This window comes from Megalobrama amblycephala, linkage group LG16, assembly GCF_018812025.1.
Source record: "Megalobrama amblycephala isolate DHTTF-2021 linkage group LG16, ASM1881202v1, whole genome shotgun sequence".
Taxonomy (NCBI): Eukaryota; Metazoa; Chordata; class Actinopteri; order Cypriniformes; family Xenocyprididae; genus Megalobrama; species Megalobrama amblycephala.
In genome coordinates, this window is record NC_063059.1 from 28322943 (window position 1) to 28342906 (window position 19964).

The following is a 19964-nucleotide window of genomic DNA, read 5'->3' on the forward strand; positions in this document are numbered from 1 at the left end:
GCAAAGGAGGGAAAAAGCTGAATTATCAATGACTCAGTCCATATTATACCATAAGCATACAGGGAAATTCCCAACCCACACAAACTGATGTTTTTGTTCTAAATTGATGTTTTTGTTCTAAAAGAAAAGGTTAATTTCACCCACCACGTCATCCACTGGTCCAGTGTCAAAAATAGTTGTTTTATCCCCCTTTGGGAATTTTGCAAATCTTACCCTTTTAAATGTCATCAGGAAAAATAACAGACATATTTTGATCAGATTTCAAATTCAAATGATTAATTCTGCAGGCGTCCAATGTCTAACCACAAACGTGTCAGCGTGACCTGTCACATTGGAACACTTGAAGAACAACTGAACATACATACATACTCTTAGATATAAAATAAAAATAACCATAAGGGTACAATAACAAGTAAATACTTGAAAATATGATAAGAATTAATCTATAAAGTATGAGTACATAAATAAATGAAAGCAAAAGTAAAACTGATAAATCATAAGCCATAAATGATTAAAAAATGAATATTAATAAAAATGCATGAATATGAATATTGACCATTTCGGATCCATCAATATATAGCCTATATATATATATATATATACAGGGTGCAATATGTGAAATTCAAAATCATTATTAATAGAATAATGAGACACAAACCTTTACATTCAATCGCGTTTGGTGCCATTTATTTTTGAGCATAGTGCATACACATACAAAGTTTTAGTCCAAAAGTGCGCACATTTGGTGAAATGCACATTTACCTCATATTTACCGAGGTCAGAAAATGTAGCTTGCTAGGGGGGCATGCTCCCCCGAGAACATTTTGATTTCCCTGGTGTACATATGTGCATTTTTAAGACATTTCAAGGTCAACAAATTGGATAACAATAGCTTTAAAACCATGTCAACAAATAAATGCATGCACAGTTTTGAGGCAGCTTTAATCGCATGTTTGGTCATTTTCAACTCAGTAAGATTTGCGAAGCTCCCCCTACAGTTTCCTTCAGTCAATCACACTGTCGTAAATACTCCAAGCGCAGCTCTGGACTACAACGACTACAACGCTCACCAGCGCAGTAGTTTTGCAAATACAGTACAAGAAAGAGGAGGTGGGTAATTTGCAAATACAGTATAATCGATGGAGATGGGTAATTTTCGAAATTGTCTTATAAAGTCATAATATATACATTGTTTTTGAATTACCGTAAAGCATTTTGTCACTCTCGCGTGAACATGAACATGAGGCGAGATTGTGTCGGGTCGGCGCAGCTCAACTTGCAAGTGCTGTTTTCTGGCGTAGACGTGCCAGAGGGGGTTAGTGCTCGCCTCAAACACACCACTACAAGTCAATTAACCATCGTAAGGACTTAGAAAACTATTTATGAAGGTAAAAAAAGTTACTTAGTTCTGCTTTAACTTACAACAGAACAACGACGGTTATTGCTTGAACTTTCTTTTGCGCTTTATTTAAGCTATGATAAAGTAATTATGCAGTGTTTGTAGGTTAATTAATGTGAATGCATTTGCACATGCAATTGTTGAGTGCGCGCCACGAGCACAGTATAACGGTTGATTGGACAGTCATGTAAATTTTTCTGAGTTTTACCGACATAGCCTGACAACATGTCATCTGACCGCAGTTCAAATGTTGTTCAACTGAAGCTCCTTCGTAGTCACCTGTAGCCTACCATTTCCTCGCTCGTTTGACTGGTACCTGGTGCTGAGTCGGAATGCGCGTCTGAATAGTGTCCCATTTGTTGTGTCGTAAAGAGACAGTTCTATATAAACGCAGCGTTTTACTTGGCAATGTTTTAAAAAAAAGATTTTTATTTTTGGTATTTTATATGCTCTGTTGGTGGTTTGTGGAGTAAAAATAATTCAGCAGAGACAGGGATGCATAGACCAGAAGGGGGGTCTATGCCCCACAAAACCTACAAATATATATACATACATACATACATACAGTCAATCCAAAATTTATTCAGACACCTTGAACATTTCATTTATTATTACAGTTAACTGTAGTTTAAAAAAATGCAATAAAATATGACAAAGAGTTAAACTATGTCAGAAAAAAATAATCTTAACTATGACAGATAACACTTATAAAAACTATTTTTTGGATGACTGCCAAAGTTTTACAAGTTAGCCATGTCCCTGAAATAAGGCTGTCAAATTCCTTTCAGTAGAACAGAAGTACAAGTAGAATGTTGTGTTTCATCTGTCAGAAAACAATCAAGGTGCTCCATTACATTTAGAAGCCTTTTGTTGGACACTTTATGTATTAAAGTTACATTGTTTGGTCATGTTTTCTGCAAAGTTATAGACATAGTCATGGTATTTTTATGTTTGTGGCTCTGGCTGCAGATGTTCTGTATATTTTTTTTGGTTGTATTGTGAAATTGTGTGTACTTTTTCTATATGTGAATATCATGGATGAGCTGCTGATTTTAATAAGCCATGCAATGCGTTTAAGGTATTGTGAAACTAGGCCCTACCTCAGTTTTTGGAAAAGAGGGTATCTTAAAAGATAGCCCAAATAAAACATGTCAAGATATTCAATTACAAAAACATGTCAAGACATACAATTTAAGACACTGGTAATCATCAAAGTAAACAGAAAATGTAACTGAAAAGGCTGCAAAGATTGCAAAACCAAAGCATATTGAGACATAGAGCACTGACATGGCTTTGAGTGATCTTTCATTTAAGTTTATCAAATTATATTTTTAGCAGACTCTTTCTTGACCAAAATTACAGAGCAGGGAGAGAGTATAACATAGGAACTTTATTTGCCAAAAATGGAAAAAGCCATCAATTAGCCAGCAATTAGCAACGTATTATTGGCTAGGACTCAACATGGCATATAACAAAAGGTCAACATTTGTTCAATGAACTAGACTTATCACATTTTATGGCTTAGACTCACGCTTTTGGTTTCTGTGACTACTTAAATCTTCTATTAAGATACATCAAAGGTGCCCTTGATTCAAAAATTCAATTTACAAGAGTTCAGTACATGTAAAAGACATACAGTGAGTCTCAAACACCATTGTTTCCTCCTTCTTATATAAATCTCATTTGTTTAAAAGACCTCTGAAGAACAGGCGAATCTCAACATAACACCGACTGTCACGTAACAGTCGGGATCATTAATATGTACGCCCCCAATATTTGCATATGCCAGCCCATGTTCCCAACATTATGAAAGGCATTACAAGTCTGGATGTGCACAGCTGAATCATCAGACTAGGTAAGCAAGCAAGGACAACAGCGAAAAATGGCAGATGGAGCAATAATAACTGACATGATTCATGATAACATGATATTTTTAGTGATATTTGTAAATTGTCTTTCTAAATGTTTCGTTAGCATGTTGCTAATGTACTGTTAAATGTGGTTAAAGTTACCATCGTTTCTTACTGTATTCACGGAGACAAGAGAGCCGTCGCTATTTTCATTTTTAAACGCTTGCAGTCTGTATAATGCATAAACACAACTTCATTCTTTATAAATCTCTCCAACAGTGTGTAATGTTAGCTTTAGCCACGGAGCACCATCAAACTCATTCATAACCAAATGTAAACATCCAAATAAACACTGTACTTACGCGATTAGACATGCTGCATGACGAACACTTTGTAAAGATCCATTTTGAGGGTTATATTAGCTGTTTGAACTTTTTTTATGTTGTTTAAGGCAAGCGCGAGCTCTTGGGGCGTGGATCATGAGATTTAAAGGGCCACACACCTTGAATCGGCTCATTTATAATTATGCCCCAAAATAGGCAGTTAAAAAAATGAATTAAAAAAATCTATGGGGCATTTTGAGCTGAAACTTCACAGACACATTCAGGGGACACCTTAGACTTATATTACATCTTTTAAAAAAAAAGTTCTAGGGCACCTTTAAATTCACTCATGACAACTCTCAGAAGATTTTTAGTATGGTAATGGATATGACAGTGTTAATGTATTTGGTTTTGGCAGAATAGATCTGCTACGCTGCTGCTGTAGATTATTGCTGTTGTTGTAGATTATTGCTGCTGCTGCAGAGCAAGTACAGGAACTTGCTACTGCCAATACATACGCAGATACACTGCTGTGAGTAAGACGTGCTGCTGCACAAATAGCATATATCAGTAACCCATAGCAGATCTATACAGGTGGAGCTGGGGAAGGTGGAGGGTTTTAGAGGAACACTGAAGCGCACTGCAAACTGCTCTAGTGAATGTAATCAACCAGCCATTTAAATGTGTGAGCAACAAGCTCACTGGCTGCAGATGTGACATGGACCAATCTGCCTGTGCCAAGTAGTTAATGCTGTAATATCATCAGCTTGCATTAAGACCCATCAGCCTGTGCCATCTAGAGTTTCATGACTGAACCATGTATTTATATTATAGTTAAGGTAACAGTCATTATTTTGGTCAGAAGAATATATAGCCTAGTAATTCTCAACCAATCAATTGCATAATTAGCTATACCCAGCTATAATTTATAGTTGAGTAAATGTTCAACAAAAAAAGTGGTCATGGATTTAGAGGTAGTTTGTACTCAAAGCAGACTATTGTTAGCAAATATTCCACAAAAGTCGTTTATTTAAGAAAATATATCTTTGCATGTTCATATACAGATGGATATGTACTGTAGGTGTGTAGCTTAATATATGGTGTCTGTTTTGCCACTAAGAAACTTCTCCATAACCGCTTCAGGGATCAACAGAGCTGCTCCTTCAGATCATGTTCTTAATGGTTTTTGCGTTAAGTTCTCTAAATGTCTCTTAACATTCCTCGGAGGACAAGTTTTTTCAGCGTTTATCCGTTGTAAAATGTTTTGTAAGGTTTCCAGAAAAGTCTTTGCTTTTTTTTCTTGGTAGAGCTCACAGTCTGGGCATGACTTCATTGTGTCCTGTAACTTAAAATAGTATTATGTAAGATTAGTGCACTTGCAGATGAAGCATTTCCTGAGACAATAATAAATTATAATTCACAAAATCAACCATCCAGAACACACAGAATACCCTAGCAACCACATAGCAGTAAAAAATAAATCCATAAAATAACGGAAAAAGTACTGGCAGCTCATTACCTGGACATTATCCATTAATTTTACGGACATTTCCGTTAACCCTAAAACAGAACTCAATGAAGTGCAAAATTCTAAATACTGGTAAAACATAAATAAAATAAATTCTGTTAAATTATATAGTAAATTGTGCCCTATTTTTTTTAGAGTGAGTCTATCTGTCTTTAGTATGAGACTGCATGGCCTAAAACACCTTCAAACTCTGAGAATTTAAAACTACTTAAAACTGCTCCGAAATTCAAGCTTTTGAAATTACACTGAAAAAAATGGTGTAGGATTAACTGGAAAAAAATACTCAGAAATTTCACAAATAATTACAATGAAATGACCAGTAACATTTTGAATTAAATGTGAAATGTTGAAATAGAAAGATTGAAAGATAATGTGATACTCTTTGTTTTATTTACAACTTTGAAAAATCTTTTTTTTCTTTCTTTCTTTTTTACAGTCTACTTCATACTTTCTGGCTAGGCTTTCTACAGCCAACATCAGAGTTTGTTTAAAAAGTTTGCTATTCTTGCTTGTATTATGGGTTATTTACATCATTGGCATGCTGTAGATTATCACAAGAAATAATTTTCATCCCTTTTTATCCCTAAAAGCTCATCCTTTATTAAAAACAAACAGAAAACTTGAGCAGTAATACATTTACAGTAGCTGTCAAGCTTGCAAGCAGGCCAAAATGTTTAAAAGCATGTGAAACCCCAACTTCTGTATGAAACAATGGAAACAGTGGAAACAATGTTTGCTATTTCAGCTGTGTGACAGTAATGCGCCACATGCTATAAATATATCTGGGTATTGGTGTTGTTATGTGCAGGTATTGTTATGTGTAAATCTTATCTTAATTATGACCCATGTTAATATTAGAAGAGCTTTCCAGAGGGAAAGGCCTGAAAATGGATGCAGAGGTTGCATTGTTTCTGCTTTTTAAGTGAGTAACATTGATTTTGAGTGTGTGCTGCTGGCGACTAACAAAAACTTTTGTACTGTATCGTATGTTCATTTTTTTGTTCTTTCGTCAGCTTTGCTTTATTTTTCATACAGCTTTATTTTGCCTCACTTCAGCTATGATACAGTGACATCCACTCTTACATTGTGGTGTGTTTGTTTGGGTTGATTTTAAATATTAACAGTGTTCAACAATGATTCTCAAAAATCGCTTACTGCACCTTTAAAATGTGTGTCAACCCAAGAAAGTTTTTAAATAAATGTTTCCTGATAATTATCTAGCGAAATGATCAGTCATTCTATTACGGAACAAACACAGCGGCAGTTTTTTTTTTTTTTTTCATAAGTACAATAGGGAAGGCGTAGGACATGCAGCATAAGCGTTTTGGAGAATACGGAAAGCGGAAGCACGTACAAGGCATTCATTTGTGTTTATAAAGCATATACAGTTGTATTTTTTTGAAAATGACTGATCGTTTCGCTAGATAAGACCCTTATTCCTCGTCTGGTATCGTTTAAAGCCCTTGGAAGCTGCACCGAAACTGTAATTTTGACCTTCAACCGTCTGGAGGCCATTGAAGTCCACTATAAGGAGAATAATCCTGAAATGTTTTCATCAAAAACCTTAATTTCTTTTCGACTGAAGAAAGAAAGACATGAACATCTTGGATGACATGGGGGTGAGTAAATTATAAGGAAAATTTTATTTAAAAGTGGATTAATGCTTGAAGGTTTTTTCCTCATCTACTTGCCACTGTCTTTGGAACAATATGTTGTGTATTGTGAGAAGCGCTATACAAATACATTGAATTGAATGATTTTCAGTTTGGTTGACTGTGATTAAATTAATATTTTTTCAATAACTGTTGATTAATAAAGAATAGTATTTTAAATAAGTATTTACTTCAATATAACTTGAAAATATCTATCTCTACAGTAGTTGCATATGAGGGGAAATGGTGCTTTGTCACAGTAACTGACTGTATACATTATGTACAAGTATTGCTGTAAACACCATAACATCTATTGTATTAAAGGTTATCTGTTAGTTACTATCTTGATTACAAAGCCACTAACAATTACATGAGAACATGTAATTATAGGATCATCATAAATGATTTGCAGATATTGAACTCACCTTATATTTCAGCTTCTTGAGAATCCTTAGTAGTTGCTGAGACAACCTGGCCACACTCTGGATTTCAACAAACAAAACATTCAGTTCCAATGCAAAACATGTAAGCACGGACCTGGAGCAGTTCTGTTAAAGGAGATGACACAACGATTATTAGCCTGTAGCAGCTGTGATGCTTAAAGACTGCATGTTCTGACTACAAAAACAAAACAAATTCGAATTGGCAAAAATTTTTTTTTTTTTTTTTTTTTTTTTTTTTGCAAGGTCTACGACAGCAGTAGGAGCACTATTTACTTTAGAAAAAGCATCTGATTATTGATTGGATATTGCCGGGCTTTAAATAACTGTATCTGTGATTGCCTGGAAGCCAGCTTTGCTACTGACAGGATGAGCTCCCAAATGGGCGGGGGCTTTGCAACATATGACCAATAATTCAAACACATGACATACATCACACATCATTGTCAGCACCTCAACAGTGCTCAGAGATAGGCATTAGTAGCAACATTGCAGACACATACAGATAACATAAAAATGAATTAATCAGTACATATTTTGCCATAACACTAAGAGATAAGTTAAATCAGTCCTTCCTTCCTATGGAATGCGCTCCCAATACAAGTTACACAACATCTTCAAATGTTGCTGAAACTAGTTTTCTGAAATGCATCAGTCAATGATTAAGAGAACATACTCTACTGAAAGATAAACTAAAGAATAAACAAAGGACGAAAATGTCCCAGCTGTTCTTCACAAAAATCTATGAGCCCAGAAATTCTTGTATCAGTATGCAATATTATTCAATATAGGCCTGTGCATATTAATAATATCTATCAAAAACAATATATCTTGACTCCAATTCTGAAGCAATTAAATTGCATTGAAATTACAGTTAGCTGAGGAGTAATACATTATTATTGTCACAGGACAAAGAAACACTCAAATGTCCCTTCAGGCAACTGCACAACCTTAGACCTAGAACAGATTTTTTGGCAGCCTATTCAGATCTTTTCTGATGTCTATTCAGATAGTCTTCTGACAGCTAATAAATCTGTTTTAAATCACACACACCTCATAATCTGCTATAGTTGGTGTGTACAGCATGCAATCATTTTCCTGTAATGAGAGAAACCACACCTTAAACAGAAGCAGAGTAAGAACAGAATAGTCAGAAATTTCTACATATAATTCATAAAGTAAAAAAAAAGTGCTAAATAACAAAGTACCACTTTGCTCAGTTCCACTGTAATCCGTTTCACCATATCCACACTCTCTCTGCTGCATATTGATTGACACTTGATCTGTCTTGTCAACATGATCAGCACATACAGAAATAATGAAGTGAGGCACATGGAATAGTGGAGTAAATCTGTCCTCATATCAAATATCCAGCTCCACCTCAGAACCAGATTTGTCATCAGGCCTAGGAAGAGATGGGGAGCTCTGAATGGCTACATTTCCACCTTCTTGGGGTTTGGTTTATTATTAGGTACACAGTGGAGCAAATAGCTGAAGACACATTCTGCCTGTAATCTAAAGAAACAAGAGAGGGGAGGAAAAAAAAAACCTGAATACAGATTAATAGAATTAACAGGATTATTTCTTTAAAAGATGTCATAAATAAAATGAAGACTTTTACATGTGCAGATGTAACTGTTACTTATTCATTCTTATCTGTTATTTATTTTATATAATGTAGAGGCCTATTTCATTTCAACAAACGATGTATTTGACAAACACAACTTTCATAAACTGCAGTTGGCAGCAGACCTTTTTGCATTAGACAAACCGTAGCACCAACATACCTCATCAAACATTTCTGGAGGGAAACGCTGAACACGTCCGTAGACAGAATTGTACATCCACGTGTAATCATTATGTAGAATAGTTCAGCGTGTTGTCATTCTTCTCCAAAGAAAACGTAAACATGAATAAAATTATGAGATCCGTGTCTCCGTCAAAACATCTGCTGATATGTTACATAATTAAATGTATCCGTCTTCATGAGCACCTCTGCGTAGTATAATCTTGACAGAATAGTGCAAAGCAGTGCAGTGGACTATGTTTATATACCGCCGCGTGATTGGGCTGGACTGTGTGTGTGAGTCATGCACTTGAGCATTCGAAACCGAAAGGACTGTAGGCTATTATATGGCGATGAAATACTATAAACTGAATATGTAATACGCATGTGCATGACGTAATCGTTCTCACAGATTCGCGTTTTTGGTGTTTACGCGGAGACTGTTTTCGAAATCTGGCGCTTTGAAATTGTTTTCATTCGTGAAGCTACATGAGCGGCCAAAACGCATAAAAAGTTGAGTTGTCTTGTAAACTGTCCTCTTAAACTGTTCCTTTTTTTGTGAGCCAAAAAACAGACAGCGCAAACTGCAGCAGTTCACAAACAAGTGGGGTTTTCCATTTGTTCGTGCATCATAAAATTACAGCTTCTCGGCCAACTTCCTCTGAGAAATCGACTCCCCTCAGGAAATATCTGTGTCCGGATTACGCTCTATTTAGAGAGAGGGTTGTCCGACAGCCCGCTCCACTTTCACCATGGATAACGTTAGGCTATAATATAGCTAACCTTATTCAAGCAAGGAATATTATTCACAAGTGAAAAACATTAAAGACAGTTGCCAGTCTTTAGGGGTGGACTTCCCAGCAAACTCACCCCAAGGTTTGGCTCAAATCTGATCATGCAACAGGACAATAATCACAAGCACAGCAGCAAATCTAAACCAGAATGGCTGAAAAAGGAAAAAAATTGAGGTGTTACAAAGGCCCAGTCAAAGTTCAGACCTCAACCTACTGATTCCAAAACAAGTCCAGCAACTGTAACTGCTGACTTGTTGTCTTCTCACTACATCTAAAACAGTGTGTCTACAGAGAAGGGTTCAGTCATTCATATGCAATAAAATGGATAAAAAAATAAATAAAAATAATGATGAGAAAGACATGCTTGTTCCATAAGATTTTAAAGTTGTGTCCCCACTTTTTATCAACACCGTCAGACATTCATTAAGTGTTGAGCGCGCGAGCCTTACAAAGAAACTCTTCTCTGCCCTTGAGCGCGCGAGCCTTACAAAGAAACTCTTCTCTGCCCATGAGCGCGCGAGCCTTACAAAGAAACTCTTCTTTGCCATTGAGCGCGCGAGCCTTTCAAAGAAACTCTTCTCTGCCCTTGAGCGCGCGAGCCTTTCAAAGAAACTGTTATTTGCCTTTGAGCGCGCGAGCCTTACAAAGAAACGCTTCTCTGCCCTTGAGCGCGCGAGCCTTTCAAAGAAACGCTTCTTTGCCCGTGAGCGCGGAAAGACGCGTTCGCTGCGCATGCACACGCGCACTGTCCGTGGTCAAAAAAAATCGTCTGCACCCGGCTACTGTCCAGAGAGTCAAAGCCAGTTTCTTGCTTGCGCCGACTGAAAACACACGAGAAACACCGTGGGACAGGAGAGACTCGGACATTGCAGCGCTGAACGGTCCATGCATGTGGATTTGGATAAAAAAGTTAATCGCTTTAATGCCCGTGCCTGAACGCCATTTATCACTTCACAGTGGCGTATAGCGGACGGGCACGCAGGGCTATTAAATTATTCTTATTATTAGCATGCTACTTTTATTATTAAATTAATATTGCAATTCATTTGTTCATTTGCCCGACGATATCATAGCGCATCACTCCATAACCGACGCGCTGCGACCATAAAATATTCGTTAGATGGCTCACTCCTCACTTGTTTAACACGAAATACTTCTCGATTCACGAAAAAATACTAATTTTTTTTGTCACTATGGGCCACAAGAGAAATATTAAGAAAATGAATTAGATTCACCCTCTCTAAGAGAATATTCGCCTTTAATGCAGCGTGCCAAAATCTCAGTCAGTTTTTACTTTCAGTTTCTGTAGTGAATAATTAACTGGAGTTTGAGACTTCTTCACCCGCATAACTCTCACGCAGAGTTTGCACATTGTTTGTGTGATTTCCACTAGCTCGCCTTCATGGTTTAAAATGGAAATATTTTCATTGTTGCGACGTGGCATTTTTCTTCATCACCAGTTGCTCGCAAAATGATGGACACTGATTCACATATCGTCCACGTCATTTCCCGTGATAATGACATTAAATAAATTATTAAATAAATGAGTAAATAAGCAAACTTAAACTTGTTTGCTTAAAATTTCTACGAATAATTTGCTGATGCAGATATATACTCCAATACACTACAGTTTACTGTAGTAAAAACTAAAGTATACTACAGTATTTATTACAGTTTATCAGTTCACTAGTTTATACAAGTATAATTAAGTATAATTAAGTATAATAAATATATTATACAGTATGCTGTAGCATTCATTAACAGTGTTATAATATATACAGTATACTACAATTTACTATAGTATGGTTCAAAAACACTATAGTATTTACTATAAATTACTATAGTATTTTTTTCATGTAATAAAATCAGGGAATATCAGGGGCAGCTGTCACTCTGAGAGACATATTCCACCTCTGCGGAGTATATTAATGTCATAGGCTCTAGTAAGTTTTATAGTTTTAGAATATATTAAATCCTAATGTTAATATTTTCTGTCACAACCAGGATATCATGAAATGTCACCACCATCTTGCAATTTCTGAGAAAATTATTTGAAAAATTTAGATCATTTTATTCTCTTGAAGCAGATTCTATTAGCATCTGGCATCAACAGACAAAACAAAATGGCTACTATATTAACTCCATTTGTTTTGTGTAAGAAATGAGATGGTCCTCACTGCAGAACAGGAGATCCAGGAGGGGCGGGGTTGGATCTAGGGAATATGAGTTGCCATTTTAAATACTTTTTCCTTAAAAAAACCTTGAGAAGCTTTCACCAAGAGCAACAGAGGTAACAGACAGTGGTTAAACAGACATTCAACATGAAGTCATATTTTTGTGGTTTTCAAGTCATTCATAACTATATTAAATATTAAATAGTGTTTAGTTTTTCTAATAATGTATAAATACTAAATATGTGTCCTGACAGCATATATTGCTTTTGTAGACTGATAGTCATCACTTCTAGCAGAGTTAGGGTTCAGGGAACATGAGGCTGGACTTTAAGGGTTAGTTCACCCAAAAATGAAAATTCTGTCATTAATTACTCGCCCTCATGTCATTCCACACCTGTAAGACCTTCATTCATCTTTAACACAATTTGATGAAATCCAAAAGCTGTCTAACTCCTCTATAGAGAGCAATTTAACCACCACTTTCAAGATCCAGATAGACATTGTTAAAACATTAGACGTAACTACAGTGATTCAACCTTAATTTTATGAAGTGATGAGAATCATTTTTGTATGCAAAAACAAAACAAAAATAAGGACTTTATTCAATGTGTCAACACTGTCAGGTCTGTCACCTCTGTCAGATGAATATTTTGATAATATTTCATTATGATATTTTATATTGTTGAAGAATTGTTGGTCATGTGAAAATCTGTCTGCTAACATGAGAATGTGTTTTGAAATATCAGCATTTTTACCACAAAAGAAGGGAATTGGGCTGATAGGATTATGGCTGCATCCAAAATTGCATACAACCCTACTATATTGTAGGTGAAAAACAATACGTGACAAAAGAAATCGCAGTCTGAATTCACCGTACTCATAAAAGAGTAGTCAAAAAGTACCAGGATGACTTACAACGTCTAGTGAAATTCTGAAGTGTGCATACGATGGACACTTTACTATCCCATGAGGCCGCGGGAGAGAATTTGAGAATGGCAGTGAAGTAATGCAACTGACTCTGGTATAGGTTACTTGATAATAACAATTTTATAGCAGTCGTAAAGTAATTACTTATTCAAAATATGTATTTACTCAGGAGAATATGTGATTTTGGATGCAGCCATTGTCTATCTGTAGGCCAATAGCATCCCACATTTAGGAACAGGCAGTTTTCGCGACCAATTTTAAAAACCTTTCAGCACACCCCCAACTTGCACTGAAAGTTGAAGCTTAAAAGCTTGAAAAACAAGTTACTAACAATTCACTTCAGCTCATGCTTTTTTCCTTCTCAGGTCTCAGACACACCCATACAACATCTACCATTGTACTACACTGTTTTTTTGTTTGTTTGTTTGTTTTTTTACAAAAATACCAGATGTTTTTACTAAAAGTTGTGGTAACACAATGGCACAATCATAATTACATTATGCAGGTTTTATTTAGGTACAAATAAGTGAGGGCACATTACAGTGTGACAATCATGGATTTTTTTTTTTAAGTACAGAGAACAGACTTTGAACATTTGTTTTCTTTGCATAATGTGGCAGGCATGATGTGGAGCATAAAGGCCATAGGTAAACAAATTTGAGATATATGTTTAATTAGCTTAAGCATTAAGTGATTGTAACAATCTCATTTAGAAATCAACAATGCATTACATTAAAAAAAACACTAAAATTTAAAACAGAAAGTTCAAGAGTCCATTTGATCAGGATTACCTTGTTTTAGTCCACACCAGAGTACAGTTCTTAAGCATGATGGAATGCTTTTTTAATTGTACAGCAAACATTTTCATCAATGTAAAATATCAGATCAGATGTTTTGATGTTCGTATTAACATCAATCAAAGCAGCGATTCATGTTCCCTTGTTTTCAAATGTCCTAAGCCAATTTGTATAAAACACAACATACATGAGAATGTTTTGTCTGAAACACACTATTTTCCAGACACGTCTGGACCACATTCGAGAAAAATGTGCAAAACAAAGAAACAAGAGTTAAGTGCCAGAAAACAACTACTTCATAAATAAGTTCTTTATATATCACAGCCAACTAAAAGCCTTAAATGACAGAGGCTTTAGTTCAATTACGTATAATGAATTTGCATATTACAGAGTCTTAAAAGCAATAAAATAAACACTGCCAAATTTAGCAAAGCAGTCATTTTATTGATGTTTTACTTGTATCTTGGCCAGGAAGTAGGGTTGAGGGTTAAAAAAAAAGAAAATCACTGACCATAGTATCAACTCGCTGACACCCGTATTTTATTGTCCGTGAATTTTTTCCCGTCTGAGTGAAGTGGACTTGGATCTCTATGCTGACTCCTCTGCTACATGCTAAAGTGCCAGATAAAGTGTCTTTGAAGAATGAGTCACCATACTAGACCTCAGGAGCAAACCATTCAGAGCCTTTTGCAGTTCTGCATTGAGAAGTTGCAGCTATTGATGCTGACCCTTCTCCTGCTCTGGCTGTCTGCTACAGGGGACAGTGTTTGAGTCAGGCTGACCTGTGCATTGCTAAAGGATGCTATCCTCCCACTCCCGGCAATCTGCAAGTTGACAGTGGTGGCATAACTGGTTTTTAATGTTGTTTTGGACCCTTGATTAATAACACTGTCTTCTGTTTTACCCTCAGCTGGGCAATGAATGGGAGTCTCTCTCTCATTGGGGCTGGCTGGAGCGACATAGGGACAGATCAGGGTGCTCCGACATGTAGTTTCTGCAACCTCTATGTCATCTTGCTCTGTCTCTGTGTAGGACAAAGCATCGGTTTCAGTATTGGGCTCTGTGTTGTATTTAATCAACAGGTCATGTACATCCGGCCAGGCAATGCTTGTGAAATGTTTTCCATTATGACTGGTCCTTTCAGCTGTTAGTCTGACAGGTGAAAGAGGACCAGGACTGACAGAAGATGGGCTACCACTGTATGAACCCCCACGAGGACTTGTTAACCCCAATTCTGAACCCATTGACCATCGTCCACTTTCTGCCCAAGACCTGCGTTCGTGCCTTTTTGGACTGGGTGGTCTATCCCCTAGAGCAACAAAGGGCAAACTTGTTCCTCGTAGCCTCCTCTGGCTCTGAGAGATGGTTGCTGAACATGGAGACGTTCCTATTGGGGTAGGAGAGATGATTCTGGTGCCTTTTGGTGTAGAGTCTGTTTCCACTTTTGTTGGAGAACATGCATTTATTAATGAGGGATTCCTTGGCTGTGGATTAGCAAAGCCCCATACACTTGTAGGAATGCCAATAGGGGGTGGAGAGGTGATTCTGGGGCTCTCACAGGGAGATATTGAACATGCTGACATTGATCTTGAGATGTCCAAAGACAGAGGAGTAAAAAAGCCACCTTGTCTGGGGGCTCTGGGATTCGGTGGCTTTGTTACCAGATTACTTGAATGGTTCGGGGCAGGTGGAGGAGAGCAGATTCGAGAAATTGGAGATGGGCAAATAGAGGGGGACTGTACACGAGAGCTGGGCTCGGAGGACGGGAAGGGCCGAGCCACCCTATTGTGCAAGGTTGTTCGTTGAGGATCGTGGGAATGAGGGAGTCCACCCACATTTGATGGTGCTTTTTTGTGATTAGCGATCAATCCGTTATTACTCAAACTGTTGTTATTGTTGTTATTGCCATTTAAACTGGTGTAAGGAGACTGTTCAAGAGCTGCGGCGCTTGGGCTGTTGGCAGATGGAGTTGAATGGAGGCTAACTGGTGGTGCAGGGGATATTGACCGTTGACTGCGAAAAGGAGGAGGGGACTGAACTGTTGCTGGACTAGATCGAAGACTGTTTGATCTAAATGGGGATGGAGAAGACCTTGTGGCTTGACCTTGGGGGTTTCCTACCCCAGTGCTGGATGTACTTCTAAAACCTGACTCAACACTTAAGTCCAAGGTGATGGGTTTAGGTGATGGTGTCCTAAGTCTTACAGAAGATGTGGGCAGAGGAGAGGAGCTTACAGGTGGGGAAGCAGTCTGAAGATGTGCACCTCTCTTGGCCATGCTTTGAGAAATCGTCTGACTGATACAAGAGGCAGCAAGAGACTTTGCAAGAGCTGAGGGCGTTGAGGAAGGTCTGGAGTTCTGGGCGCCTCTAACTGGAGAGGGTGACCGCATTCGCAGGTTTGGGCTAAAGGCAGAGGGTGGTTTTGCATCTAATGGACGCCCACAACCAAAGGGAACTTGTAAAGGTTTATCATTAAGAGCATGGGATAAAGTTTGTCTATTATGAGAAAGACCAAAATCAGACGTATCCTGAATCTGTTCTTCAGTCCGCAATGAAGTATGTGGCACTCTGAAAAGCAAGATAAGACACAGATTAAAATTAGATCAAATACCTGACTGCTGTTATATAAACTACAACAGCATAACCTAAATATAAACTGATTACAGCCTATAACTACAGCGTGGTTTGTGGCAGGAGACTACCTTTGAGCGACTGGAGATGATGAATTCCAATTGGCAAAGGGACTCCTCTTTCCAGCAGTGGAGGGTAGATTGGAAGGTCTTTGGCTAGTAAACCTTGGAAGCTCATCCAAAGAAGGTCCACCGAAAGGGGGTGAGCTCAAAGTCTTTGAATTATTGCCCAGGTCTTCTTTGGATTTAATATCTAGTGGACTACACTTGCCACATGTACCAAACAGAGGTGCCAGTTGTGTGGGGCTAGCTGTATCCTCCTGCAACTGGGCCAAAGGGTACGACTGCTCTGATTCCTCAGAGATGACCAAAGTGGTTGAAACACAGTTTTCCAAGGAGCCTGCTAACTGTAATGGGGGACATGCACCTACTTCGTTAACAGAGGACACTACAGGTGTTATTTCCTCCAAGCTAGTGGTATCAGTATCATCTCGGACTTGCTTGGATTTCAAAAGTCCTGTATGTATTTCATTTTGTTTATCATCTATGGTCAATATTCTTTCACAGTCCTGTAAAACTGAGGCACTTTTCTGTTCCACACTGTGAGTCTCTTCTTCTAAAGGTTTAATGACTACTGGGTCAATAAAATGTTCATTACTTTTACCAGAATTGCTCACAAAAGCAGGGCTTTCCTCTTGCAATATCGGTCCTTCTTCAGTCCTATTTTTTGAAATGAATTTGTCCCCAACATTTGAATAGTTCTCCTGAATAGACTGTGGTATGTTGTAAGCATGCTCCTCCAAAGGAAGTCCAGAGAGGTTGGATGGCATTTCTTGCACATGAGTTCCAGAAGTTGGAAGTGACAAGGATTCAGCTCCTTCATGTAGTTTAGACTCACATTTTTCTAAGGAGCTTTCTCTATGGTCTGATATCACAGAGACCTGTGATTCCATAACAGTTTTTAATAATTGAACTGAAGTAGCAGAGGACTCAGCAGAAGAAAAAGACATTGAATCAGATCCAATTGCTGAGATCTCATCTGGAGGCCCAATGAGATTACAATCATTTTCTTGGTGATACATGGTAGACAGCTTCTCTCTTAAAATTATGTGACCAAAAGGCTCTGTAGGTGTGGATACTGAAGATTCTTCTGCAACAAAACGATAGGCAACATTTTATTAAACATATTTAAAATAACGTTTTCCATCACACAAGATAATAATTAAACTATATTAAGAGCTCACCTGTGGGCTGACTTAGTACTCTCATGTCCCCCTGGTGCAGCTGTATTTGCTGCGACTTAACTGAAGTGCTCCCTTTTCCCTCCACTGACCAAGCTCCCCTACTCACTCGTGTTTTCTTTTGATGCAGCGGTACCTTCATGCTGCTTGCCTTGGCAGTGTACATCCGTGCAAGCATTTGCACTTTATTAAGAATCTTTTCTGAGTTCTCTACCAAGCATTGGTTGACTGGTCCACCCTCAAGAAACTCTAAATCTGGCACCTCTGCCATTCCTTCATAAAGGGTATGACTACATGTTACCACCTTGTCATGACGAGACCACCGACCAACTTTAATCTGAGTAGGAAGGCTATCCAGGCTTCCATTAGAAGACATTCTAGCTCTGGTTCTTCTTCCATACTGAAGAGATGTATCCGTTGTCTCTGTCGTCTGCAGATTAGATGGGTCTGAAGTGTCTGGATTGCATTGTGAACGTTCAGACTGCTTTTGTTGTACTAGGGTTGTTGTGCAATTAATAGATGTCTTATTTTTCTCAGGAACATCTGTATGTTCAACACAGCTGTTCTCTCTTAAGAAAGGGGATTTTGGATTGCTTTGAGACTCTTCGGCAATTCTTTCTTTCTCCTTCCACAATTTCTTACAGGGACTGAACTCACAAATTTCTACATCATGTTTTTCTGTAGTCTTGCTATCTAATTTTTCTTTTTGTTCTTGGTTAACATCGGAATGTGAGAGAGGAATGGCTATATCAGCAGATTCCTGATGATTGAAAGTCTGGTCAGCTTGGTCTGATATTGGGAGTAATGAAGATCCTGAGTCAGTTTCAACTGAGTCTGAGTGGCCACTCTCAGATTCAACTACACTGTCTTGGTGAACACAAACATTGAATCGGGACACTGAATCCTTCACTAATCCTGCAGGTATATTAGAGAAGCTGTTCCTTCGTGCCATCTGACCCTCCTCAACACCTGCCTCTGCAGCCTCATAATAGCTGCGTATCTTCTCAATAATCTGCTTGTCACTTTTGGTCAGTTTTTGCTCAGGTTCTACTTTGAGGACAAGTGAGTTTTCAGTTGCTTTCAATGTAGTACCGATGTGAGCACAAGCTGTACTGGCCTCACATGCTGTGTCATCAGTTTTGTCCAAATTATCAGATAGATGAGGCTCTTCACTTTTACTAACAGAGCCCTTAGTATCTTTTTCACTTATGGTCTTCTCCATCTCTGGTTTAGATGATTCACTATGACTGGGCTCTGGTAATGTCAACTCTTCTGACTGATTCACTTCTTTGGAGGTGTGTAATGGTAATGTTGCTCTCTCAAGCTCCTCTGGTGAATCAACATTTGCTTCACAAGATGGAGGGCTGCTGTCATCTTTGTCTGACCCATCTATCAGTTTGTTGTCTGCCTCTGGTATTTTGGCATTGTTAGTCTGATGTTTATTTTCATCCACCTCAGATATTAGTGGTTTGGATTCATCTGACTGCTGTTCCTCCAGTGGCTGGACTTCCAGGGACTCTGGAGTCAACTGGCACTATGGAAGACAAAAAAACAAGAAGTAAAATGCCATTTCCTTATAACTAGAAGCTTACATTAACATCATTACTGCTACAAAATCACTGATGTCAATGTATATACCAGTAGCACCCAGGTGAAAAAAGTACACTTCTATAATGTAATTAAAGCGCTCTATTTTCGCGCACTAATTTTGTACTTAATATAAAAACTTACTTACTTATTCTTTAGTACTTGTTAAGATAATCTTAAAAACATCTAAGTGTACTCATCTGTGCTATTTTGAGACACCTTGAAATATGAACTAAAATGTGCTTACCACTTGTAGTACACTATGGGTTCAAGTATACTATAAGTGGTAACTAAATACATTTTTTAAATACAGCGATAGTATATTAAAAGCGCATTTTAGTTCACATTTCATGGTGTCTCAAAATAGCACAGTTAAGTACACTTAGATGTTCTTAAGATTATCTTAAGAAGTACTAATTTTGTAAATTAAGTACAAAATTAGTGCACGAAAATAGAGCACTTTAAGTACATTATAGAAATGTATTTTTTTTCACCTGGGCAGAGATGTAGCAGTAGCAGAGTTAATACACCAATTACTATCTCTGCAAAATGTGTGAGGTGTCAAAATGTTTTTGTGCTATATGTACCACTTCAGATGTTAACTCTGCCATGCCTTGTCGAGCACGGCTCTGGTTAATGAACTGCATGATTTCCTCAGTAATGGACAGTGTTGGTGGTGGAGGGAGTGGGGTCATGTCATCCTCATCCTGACATAAAGCCAGATCGTCACGACCAGATTCAACTTCAATGACGGAGGATGCCAGAGTACTGGTACTGCCTGAAGAGCCCATGCTATCAGCCTGTGGGCACAACTCCCCTTCACTGCCAGCCTGGGA

At 37.9% G+C, this 19964-nt stretch overlaps 2 protein-coding genes and 1 long non-coding RNA gene across 7 annotated transcripts in view; 1 reads left to right on the forward strand and 2 right to left on the reverse strand.

The window, feature by feature from the left end:
• Positions 1–4578: 4578 nt before the first annotated feature.
• Positions 4579–10429, reverse strand: il15l (interleukin 15, like). Of its 4 annotated transcripts, none has more exons than XM_048159788.1 (5): positions 8980–10429; positions 8401–8707; positions 8246–8311; positions 7178–7300; positions 4579–4911 (listed from the first exon to the last, which is right to left on the reverse strand). In XM_048159788.1, exons 2-5 carry the CDS (start codon positions 8590–8592, stop codon positions 4741–4743), a joined length of 552 nt encoding a protein of 183 aa, XP_048015745.1. In that variant the 5' UTR covers positions 8593–8707; positions 8980–10429; the 3' UTR covers positions 4579–4740. The 4 variants fall into 4 exon arrangements, with proteins under 4 accessions (XP_048015745.1, XP_048015744.1, XP_048015747.1 ...); XM_048159787.1 differs by having other exon boundaries at positions 4579–4917; positions 8980–10380; XM_048159790.1 differs by having other exon boundaries at positions 8246–8290; positions 8980–10359.
• Positions 6659–19916, forward strand: LOC125248141. Its single transcript, XR_007180251.1, has 3 exons — positions 6659–6719; positions 19000–19099; positions 19787–19916. It is a non-coding gene; the product is annotated as an uncharacterized LOC125248141 (long non-coding RNA).
• plekhg2 (pleckstrin homology domain containing, family G (with RhoGef domain) member 2) overlaps positions 13366–19964 on the reverse strand; it is a 49874-nt gene continuing 43275 nt past the window's right edge. For both annotated transcript variants that reach the window (XM_048159785.1, XM_048159786.1), the window contains 4 exons: positions 19716–19958; positions 17545–19075; positions 16373–17450; positions 13366–16238 (listed from right to left, as the gene is read on the reverse strand). In XM_048159785.1, the coding sequence (XP_048015742.1) occupies positions 14348–16238; positions 16373–17450; positions 17545–19075; positions 19716–19958 (4743 nt within the window). In that variant the 3' untranslated portion in view covers positions 13366–14347. The remainder of the gene's footprint in view (positions 16239–16372; positions 17451–17544; positions 19076–19715; positions 19959–19964) is intronic.